The sequence below is a fragment of the Gastrolobium bilobum genome, unplaced genomic scaffold (assembly GCF_033153095.1).
Source record: "Gastrolobium bilobum isolate Gb01-03AN ecotype WA unplaced genomic scaffold, APGP_CSIRO_Gbil_v1 utg23089, whole genome shotgun sequence".
Lineage (NCBI taxonomy): Eukaryota > Viridiplantae > Streptophyta > Magnoliopsida > Fabales > Fabaceae > Gastrolobium > Gastrolobium bilobum.
The window spans coordinates 176,920-187,797 of NW_026895806.1; the positions used below are offsets into that span (position 1 = coordinate 176,920).

Consider the following 10,878-nt stretch of genomic DNA (forward strand, 5'->3'; position numbering starts at 1 on the left):
ATGCTATAGACGAGCAATATTCATCCAGTATATAATAACCCAAATTGTTAAATGCCTAATTGCACGAGATTAATTATTTAATCATGTGTAATCAAGATTAATTAAGTGGGAGACTTAATAAAAGAATTAGATTAAATATTTATAAAGCACATTGTAGATAAAATAAGTAGAATACTTAGTTCAATTAATATATATTTGGACTTATAAAGAAAATGTTTGGGCTAAATGGATAAGTGGGCTTAAGTGAGGAAATTAGGCTTTTGCGAAAAAAGGCCTATCAGCCATTCCTCGCTGGAGTGAGCTGTCTAGCAAGCGTGGAAAATACTCGCAGACGTTGCTTGCTGAAGCAAGGAGCCTATCGAGCAGCGGGAAAAATTGAGAATAACACTAAAGTCACTCTTTCTTCTGACCAAACCACTCACCCCCTTACGCAAACTGAAGAGAAACACCATTTATGAGCTTTTAGGGCTTTGAAAACCTACTTTCTTTGTTACTCAATGGAATCAAACATGGTTGGAAGCAAAAAAACATATGATTCTTTAGTGAACACAACCCATAGCTTGGAATCCATTTTAGAGGATTGTGTGAAGAAATAAACCTTGAAGAAAGTGGCGGTTTGGGGCATTGTAAGGAGTTTGAGGTGGTGCATTGTCTCATTGGGCATTGGAATACATTCCTTAGGCCATTGTGGTGCGATTGGTGGTAAGAAAGTCTTTTCTTTTCATGCTTTCATGGTTTTGAGAATTCTAGGGTTTTTATGTATATGTGGCTTGATTGGCTATGTTGGAGTGTGATTGAGGTTTAATGTATATTGGAAAATATGCTTAGGATGAGATTTAATCGGTGAAAATGTGATTAGAAAACCATTTGAGTAATTTTCCTTGTTTTCCATAAAATGCATGCCTATGTGTTGATGTTGCTTGTATGGCAAGTAATGTAACTGGCTTGTATTGATGGTGTCCATGGTGTTTCTAGGATTGAGACTTGTGGACCATCGTTAAGTGATCGAGCATTTGAGGAGCCAAAAGAGCTTGATTTGGTTACTTGATAGAATCAAGTGTAGTAAATCCCTTGCATTGTGAAATTATGATAGAATTGCCTATATGGATATGAATGTAGATCTGTATTCATATGTTTGCATTTGATTGATGGCAAACTTGCTTTGTGAATATGTATTATTCATAGCACATTGTCTTGTGGTATTTCGGATATTGAGCAAAGGTTGGTTTGAATTCCTTGCTAGTGGAATTTGTGTGCTTGGAGCAAGCATTTGGCTTGAAGGCTTTCGAGGTAAGCTTTTAGACCTTGAGATTTATCCCTTGACTGTTCCACCAAGCCCGTGTGGGTATTGGTTTATATGGTTATATAATAGATTGAATATAATGCATGTTGTGCGATGCCTGTTGTGTGGTGTAAGAGGGATTCTTACACGGATATATTGCAAGGGGGATCCTTGTGTAATTCATACAGAATGTGGCACAGTTGTGTAATTCATACACCATTCTATTGGCCTTAAGATTTTGTCTTAAGCGTCTTGTTTAAGGTATATTTGCCATGGGGATGGCTAGGACACTATCATTTGTATTCTGAGGACAATGCGAGACAATGGCAGGCGCAAGTGGGTGCCATTGTCTGCACTTGCAGACATAAAAAAGTTGGGGGGAAAAATCACATAGGATGTGTGATTCAGGCCAATTAAAAAAAAAAAAAGGAAAATTGAAAGGAAAAAGGTAAAGAGTGGAGAGGATTTTCCACAATCTTTTGTGAAACAAAAGTAGTCAACTTTGGGTTAAATAGATATGTGAATTTTTGATCTATTAACCCCTACAATTATACTATATTTTACAAATATCTTTTTTGTGGTGTTATTTATTTTTTAATTGTCATTATCGATTATTTCCTTAAAATTTTGGTTAATTCACCAAAGCTTTACTTTTGAAGTGAAAGCAAAAATTGGATCATGATCATGATCTTTTTTTTAAAAAAAATCGGGGACGGTGCCCCCAAACCCCTGCCCTAAGTCTGTAGACATAAAGAAAATTTTCTCGGTCCGCCACTGGTGCGAGACATTAGCATGGATATTAAACAGTTAGTTGGCACATTTTGCATGCATACATACATTCATTATTATTTTATTTATTGTTTGTTGACTGAAGTGAACTTTGGGGGTGGAGAAGTCCTGTAAGGACCCCTAGTTTATTGAGATGCTTATCTTATCACGTGTTGTGGGAACCCCCTTTCAGGTACAGATGAAGTTGGAGCATCTATTGGCAGGAGGCCATAGTAGATTGCATGATGATGCTTTATTTTGATGTATTTTGGGATTTTCTATGTATATGTTAGTTGAACATGTATAGAATTTACATTTGTAGCTTATTTGATATATCATGATTATTTTGGTGGACTTAACCTATGATCAACATCCTTTGGTATCCTTATGTTGTTAGATGGAGCCAAAGACCTTGATCCTAGTCATTTTGTATAGCTACAACTTTTGTAGTAAGTTCGCAGTCTTGAAATTTGAATTGTTTGCAAAAAAAACAACTGCAACACTTAAACTAAGGATGACGATAATTTATGGCTCCTTTGTGATGAAGGACACTAGCAAAACCCCAATTTCAGTATCAATAAGGGTATAGGTTCAATTGATTGTTGTATCAGTGAATATTAGTAAATTTCTCTTTCCACATCTTTCTTTGTAATTGTACACCCAATTTTGTGTATTATCCCGTGAGGATTATTGAGTGTATTGGCACTAAGATTTGAGTCCTTGAGTTATTATCACTTTTATACTCTATTTATTTTAGTAGATACATTTAATCGGTCTTCACCCGTAGAGTAGGCACATTGTCAAACCACATAAACACGTGAGTCTTTAGGGGATGTTTGGTACGTTGTAATATTTTGGATGGCCAGGAAAATGGGAGTGGGAAATTTTTGTACCCACAATTGGTAGAAGAAAAACAATTTTTTTTACTAGGTATAGTTTTTCCCCGGGCTTCCATATTACACTACCGATTGTGATTTATAATTACCATCTAGAACATGGTAATTATTTGTTCCCACTTCTTGATTTGTTTTTCACAAAATTTTCAGACTAAATTATCCTCGTCACTTGTGTCAAAAAATGGATTTGTTGTGAAACACGTTCCTCTCGACGAATGTACCTACGAAAACTGCGATGTGGTTTGTTAGCATGATTGTTGTTGTGGTTGTTGACTCAGTTTTGTGTGGTTCACAAAATCTGTAACCACCTCTCCACCGTGCTGCATTACAGAGTGGAAGTGCGACTTGTGGCAGATCGTGTGCATTCGAGGAGGGGAAGCAAATTATGAGTTTCGTCTTGAAAACCCATTTGTGGCGTGACCCGTTTGTCTCCAACTCTGTGGTTGGAGGTTTGTGAGATTGTGCTTGCAAGATCGGTGTTTAATAAAATGCTTGTAAGAGACTTGATCTCTTGGAACTCCTTAATTACTGGTTACTTGAGGGCGGGTGAGATTGAGAAGCCACGTGAGGTTTTTGAGGAAATGCCTCAAAGGGACGTGGTTTCGTGTAATGCCATGGGAAGTGTGAGCTTGCTGAGGAGGTTATGTCCATGAAGTTATGTATTATGGTTATACAAAAAAAAAAGTTATGTATTACGAGGGTAGTTTCGTAAAATTTCATTATATTCCCAGCAATATTTTGTTATCAACCAAACAACTCTTCAGAAAAATTAATCAATATTTCCAGTAATATTTTGGCCTACCAAACACATTTTTTGTAATATTGTTGGACAATTTTTGTTCCAACCATATTCCAAGTAATCGTGATTCCTGGATACAAAAAAATTTCTCCAGTACCAAACGCCTCTTAGTGTGTGCCATTTTTTTTATTTACTTTCTGTATCTCATATAGCGTTAATTCCTATCTAATTTTATTATTATTATTATTAGGCTCTGCGCATAACACTTGTCAATTATAAGACGCTGTGTCTTTATTTCAGAAGAAAAAAAAAGGGCAAACATTTTAAGGAAACAAAAGTAAGGATTAACAAGTAATAACTATTTTTCAAGTTAAAAAAAAGTTTGATTTTCCTAATCCAAATACCGAGTTTTAGCCTGAAAATGAGAATATACTTTAGGAGAGGCACTCTTAAAGGGGCATTTGGTAGAATGTATTTTTTATGATTTTTGAAAAATCAAGGGTGATAATTTTATTTATTCATATTTGGTACGAGATTTTTTAAAATTTTTTGGGATTTTATTGTTTATAATTTTTTTTTAAAAATACCACCAAGTGGGTGGTATTCTAGGATTCCCATGCAAGGAAAATTTAACATAATTAAACATAAGATCAAGAAAATTAACTTAACACTCCAGAAATATTTTGACTTATTAAACAATTTTTTTATAATATTTCTGAGAATTTCATTTTTTCATCATATTTTTTGAAATTTAGATTTCTGGATAAAAATTTTTTATCCAATGACCCCTTATAGTCTTATACAAATGGGATCGGAAAAGCAACAATTTGCATATCCTTATTTGTTTCAACTTTTCGGTATCTTTATTTGGATCCTGCAGTCAAAATTGTTAATTAATGACACGAGGAAACAAACATCTTCCAAAAATGTTATAGTGTACCTTCTATTAAGGTTGAAAATATAATCCTGTTTAAAACAATAATCAATATCCACGAAAGTCACAAGAAAAAAAAAGAACGAAAGAAAGAAACAGTATACATACCACCAGGGTTGGAAATCTGAAGGGCCTTTGAGTCATGGTGAAAACTTTTTATGTGAGAGTAGTATGAGATAGTTATCTCATGTAAAATAAGATAATAATTTTTCTTTATTTTATATGAGGTAGTTATCTCATATTCTCTTACTCCGAAAATTTCATCCTTTTTTTTTTTTTTGCTTTTTAATAGTGAGTCTCACTTGATTTGTCTCTATAACATGAGATAACTATTCTTATGTAAAATGAGAGTAATATTCTTCATATTTTTTTTAGACCCATTTAGATTAAGAGGTCGTTTGTTTAAGCTTTTAGAAAAAGTAACTTTTATCACTTCCTTATTTTAAAAGTATTTTTTTACAAAAGTTAAAGTTATTTATATTTTTATGAAAATATTTAGATTTTGAAAAAAATATTTGACTTTTGACTTCTGCTTTTCTTAGAAGTTAAAATTTTTAGCTTCTGAAAAAAGTAAGTTTTTGACTTTTTTTGTGACTTCTCCTTTTTTTAAAAGCAGACATCCAAACGAACTAAAAACGAGAAGTGCTTTTTTTTCTTGAAAAAAAGCAACTTAAAAAAAAAAAAAAAAGCTCATCCAAACGAGCCCCAAGTGTTTGTTTGAAATATATATATATATATGAGTAAATACCCTTTTTAGTCCCTAGCAATATCCACGAAGCCCTTTTCAGTCTCTAGCAATAAAAAATGGACAAATTGGTCCCTGAAATAATAAAAAAGAGGTCACGTTCATCCTTCCGTTAACTCCCAACTAACGGTGCACAGTTGGCACGTTAGTTTGCTGACGCGGCTTGGATGTGGGACATCGTGGAAGACGAGACGACGACGTTTAGGTCCCTGTCAAAACCACGAGGGCCATTTTGGTACCTGTCAAAATGCACGAGGAGTCCCTGACAAAAATCACGGGGCCCTTATTGGTCCCTAATCAGATAAAAATAGGCACATGACTTCATTGCTTTTCTATGCAGTCCAATTTTGCAAAACAGAAGTGCATTACATCAGAAACAGGAGTGAAATCCATTTGTTCATCACAAAGTAATTAAACTAAATTTCATCACAAAGTAAAATACTCCTTCCTTTCATTTTATTTCAATGAAGTTTGTGTTTCTAACTGAAGTTTCAACCTTATTAACGATTATTCGTTTCTTTTTCAATGCTACTTAAGCTTCCCACTTTGTTAAAAGGGATTCTTGACTCTTGCAAACAGCTTTTACGATCCCTAGAATACTATGAACTGCTTTAATTCTCTTAGTCTGTATAAGACATAACGTTATGCGATTTACGAACAATATCAGTAGTGTAGTATTACAATTATACTATTTATTTTTCTATAAAAGATAATTGCATGATTGTTGCTATTTAAATACAGAGAAAAATCAGAGAAGAAACCAGGTAAATGATTGTTGATAATTGCAATGCATGGCAGTTGACTGGACTGCAGCAGTTGGTAGTTCTCAGCCACATGAAGGCAACTTGAGAGGAAACAACCCACCTCCATCAAATTCACAACAAGAAAATGAGTTGTTGAGTAATGAAACAATGAATCCAGTAACCAGTGGCACACGAAGCAGATTATTGGCCTTCATGAGCACACCTGGTTTTAGGCCACCAAGGCCTGCCTCGAGAAAATGACTTGCTGCTGTATATGACCTGGGAGTAGTGCATGAGCCAACTGAGAAGGGTTTATTATTATCTAACTGACTTTTTTTGAAAATTCTAGTCATTATGTATTTGGAGGCCTTATTATGTCAATGTTTTTTTTTTTTTTTGTAAATTTTGGCCATATTGTATTAGAGGCTTTTTTTTAAATTCCTGGCAGTTGGCTTTATTTTGTAATGCACTACTGTACATCCATGTCTTCAAATATAATGATACTCAAATGATGTCCCAGCTATTATGTTTCACAGGGTTGATGAACGTTTAATTTTACCATTTTTGATGTGTTTTAACTAATACGTAGTTGTAGTTCTTGTACATCCATGTCTTCTAGTTTAACAAATTGGACTGCATACAAATCCAATTTAATGTCATGTTCCTGTTTTGCAAAATTGGATTGCATAGAAAAGCAATGAAGTCATGTGCCTATTTTTCTGTGGTTATGGACCAATAAGGGCCCCGTGCTTATTGTCAGGGACTAAAAACGTCATCGTACATTTTGACAGGGACCAAAATGGCCCTCGTGGTTTTGACAGAGACTAAAACGTCGTCGTCTCGTCTTCCACGGTGTCCCACATCCAAGCCGCGTCAGCAAACTAACGTGCCAACTGTGCATCGTTAGTTGGGCCGTTAAGTGGGAGTTAACAGAAGGATGTGTTGGATATATGCTCTTTTGGTCACTAAACTCCTATTGGGCTTCAGTGACACTTGAGCCCATGAGGCTTAGGGTTGAGTTATGTCTAAGACCTAAGATATATATTCATAGTTTTCTCCTCCTGTGCCTCCAAGGTGAACAGATCATCAGAAACAAACCCAAGAGGCAGACGTTCATCATCTGAACGGTTGCCCACACAACCATCTCATCCTCCTCGAGAGATAGTCTGGAAGATCGATCATAGAGGGAACAACTATTGTTCGTGGTCAAACAACTACGCCCTTCCAGGTAATCAAAACGATGAAGGTTAATCTTTTCCCTCGTCGTGTCGGTTCGATGCGCTTCCGCGTTTCTGATGATATACCCACAATTGGTATCAGAGCCGGATCGCGATGAGGAAAAGAACCAGTTTTGAAATAAATTCATGTGATTGTTTTTGAAAATTATTTTTTGAAAATATGGCATCTTTTTCTATATTTGTTATTTATTTCATGGTGATCATTCGTTTATAATTCTTATTCGATATTGCTTTTAATTTTAATCGGTTAATCGCTTTAATCCATGGTTAGATTCTCTCGTGTATTTCTTGATTTGTAACAAGGAGGCTAATCCCATATGATTAGGTTTCCTCCTTGCTGTTTTTGTTTTTTTTTTGGAATTTCTATGTATTTTTCGAATTTCTGTAAAAATTGGAGATCAAGAAACTGCGAAGAACATGAGGATTCAACACTGTCCGAGACTTTTCGTGGACCTCTGGACCTCGGAATTGGACGATCCATATATGGTTGGAAAGAGGACGGAAAGAAGATCAAAATGACGGGTGGATCGCCGCCGTTAGAGCCCCCACGCTCCGCCACGCGCCACCTCAAGTGTCTGAGAGTGGGCTTCACTCTCCGAAAAAGATATGGTGCGTGGGGGCGCGTGCCACACCCTTTTTGGGTGGTTCCGGCGGCCGTGTTCTCGTCTCCCGGTGGCGGTCCTTCCCTTGGATTTTAGTGTTGAGATGACTTCGGCTGACGGCGCAGCAAAACAGTTGGCTTGGGTTCCTTTTTTGTCTCCTAGGGTTTCTAGCAAATGATTGGGTCTTTGGGCTTGTGGGCCCATAGATACCCTAAAGGGGCTTGAGACAGATACTAGGGGCTGGACGGAAAAGGAATTTCAAAGTTGTAATTTTATTTATTTATTGATTATTATAGGAAAGCCATGGATTAAAGTTATTTATTTATTATTTAATGCTTTAATTGAATGGTATGAATTATATGTGCGATTAAACATGATGTATGAAATAACATGTCATATAGAATAGGAAGATGTCATATTGTTGCATGATCACATGTCATTACTGCATAGTAGCTATTATGTCTTGAATCGACTAGTATGATAGTTAGTATGCGTGATTATTTAGGTTGTCCATTGGATTAATTAATTATGGATTTAAAATCTAGATAAATAATCCAGTTAATTACCTAAGAGAAAATTGTTTTTTGAGAAAATAATTTTTTGTGGGTTTTCTGAAATGGTCATGGAGTAACACGTGTTGACGCAAAGTGACCGGATTTCTGAAATCAAACAAATTTTTTTTTTGAATTAAACATTTCTTGGAAATTAAAAATTATAATTTTAAAATATTGAATGGGTGAAGGTTTTAAATTAAATTTTTAATTATAAAACCTACGGGCTCCAATTATGGGTTTATTAGTGAAATGATTATCGCTGAAGCCCCATCGGATAAGGATAATCGGATTTTGCTAGATTAAACCTTAATATCTTCAAAATTTTGGTAAAGTTTTGTACGACCCATCGTCGGCAACACTTAGATACTAAAGATAATTTTGACAATAAACAATGGTTAAATACATTCAACTTTAATAAAATTGTTATCCCTCCCATCGAGGCTCTGGCAATGGAACTGAAGGCCCAAAATAACAATATTAGTTTTACAAGTATCTTGCCCATCGTAAGCCTTGTAAAGATAGCTAATGGATTGTTAAACAATAAACGAATAGTAATTATTAGAATCTACTAGCGCTATATCTGTTTGTTGTTTTTTTTTTTCGAGTTTGTAAATAATGTGTGTGATTTTATTTTCAGAAAAATGTCTTCATTCAATCCTTTAGCTACTATTTTGAGTCAAAAACAATGGATGGTACAAACTACAAACAATGGAAAACAAATCTGGATATTGTTCTTCAATATGAAAAGCTCAATTTTGTTCTGACCACCCCTATACCGGCGCAGCCTGCTGAAGATGCGCCTGAGGCAACAAAGGCCCAATTTCAACAGGAGAAGGAGAAATAGGAGAACGCAAATGTGGCAGTTCGCTGTTACATTTTAGCCAGTCTTGCCAATCACCTTCAGGAGCAGGTAAACATGGTTGAGAGTGGAGCAGCTATGCTCCAGACTCTTGATGGCATGTTTGCTACATCTAGCAGCTCTGCTAGGCAGATTGCGCTGAATGCTGTCACTAAGACAGTAATGTCTGGAGGAAGTGTGCGGGATCATTGTTTGTCAATGATTGCAAACTTCAAGAAGGCTGAGGATCATGGGGTCAAGTTTGAACAAGAAGTAAAAGTTGACCTTCTCTTGCAATCATTGCCTGAATAATTCACTCAATTCAAGATGAATTATAATATGAATAAGATGAATCTTAATCTTACTCAACTGATGCACGAGCTTGAGAGTGCTGAACAGTCTCTAGTCAAGCAGAGCAATGCATTTTATGCTGGTGAAAGTTCTGTGAAACCTAAGGGGAAACCCAAGGGGAAGAACAAGAACAAGAAAAAGAAGAAATCAGGTATTCCAGTTGCCAAACCAGTTGCAATGAAGCAACCGAAAGGTAAGTGCTTCAAGTGCGGACAAAAGGGGCATTGGAAGAAAAATTGCCCACGCATGAATCAGCCAGGTATGGGTAATTTACATGTGATTGAGGCTTGTTTAGTGGAGAATTACAATGATAAATGGATCATTGATTCAGGAGCCACTAACCATGTTTGTTACTCTTTGCAGTGGTTCAAACATAGCTTGCCTTTAAGCGAAGGACAAAGAGTTTTGAAGCTTGGAAATGGGGAGCTTGTGTCTGCACTGGCAGTGGGACAAGTTATTTTATCTTTTAATAATTGCAGAACTTTGGTTTTAGAAGACTGTTTATTTATTCCGGATTTTAAGAGGAATTTAATTTCTGTTAGTTGTTTGATTAAACATGGTTTAACAGTTCAGTTTAATTCCTCAGTTTCAATAAGGAGTTCATCTTCTTTTATTTGTTCTGGCGTAATGTTTAATGGTCTTTATTTCCTTAGTCCTGTACCCTGTGAAGTTTATCATGTTGAATTAAGAGATGTTGAGCATATCAACTCATCAAAGAAAAGAAAAGTTTCCAATGAAACTTATCTTTGGCATTTGAGGTTGGGTCACATTAACTCAAACAGGATACACGGTTTGGTTAAAAGTGGGATCTTAAAATCCCTGAACTTTGAACCAATACCAGTATGTGAATCTTGTTTAGAGGGTAAAATGACTAAGAGATCCAAGAGTTCAAGGCTGAGGCAGAAAAACATCTTGGTGTTCAAATTAAGACTCTTCGGTCTGATCGAGGGGGTGAATACCTATATGGAGAGTTCAGGTCTTACCTGACCCAAGAGGGGATAGTTTCACAATTATCTTCTCCAGGGACACCCCAGCAGAATGGAGTCGCTGAAAGGAGAAATAGAACCCTTTTAGAGATGGCAAGATCGATGCTCAGTTATTCACCTTTGCCTGATTCATTCTGGGGATATGCCTTAGAAACTGCTATGTACCTTTTGAACTTGGCTCCATCAAAATCTGTTCTAAAGA

General features: G+C 35.9%; 1 protein-coding gene across 1 annotated transcript; it reads left to right on the forward strand.

Annotated features, from left to right (window-relative positions):
• Positions 1–9,186: 9,186 nt before the first annotated feature.
• On the forward strand, positions 9,187–9,651 carry LOC133296098 (uncharacterized). The gene is made up of 2 exons (XM_061495046.1): positions 9,187–9,306; positions 9,412–9,651. Exons 1-2 carry the CDS (start codon positions 9,187–9,189, stop codon positions 9,649–9,651), a joined length of 360 nt encoding a protein of 119 aa, XP_061351030.1.
• The last annotated feature ends 1,227 nt before the right edge of the window (positions 9,652–10,878 follow it).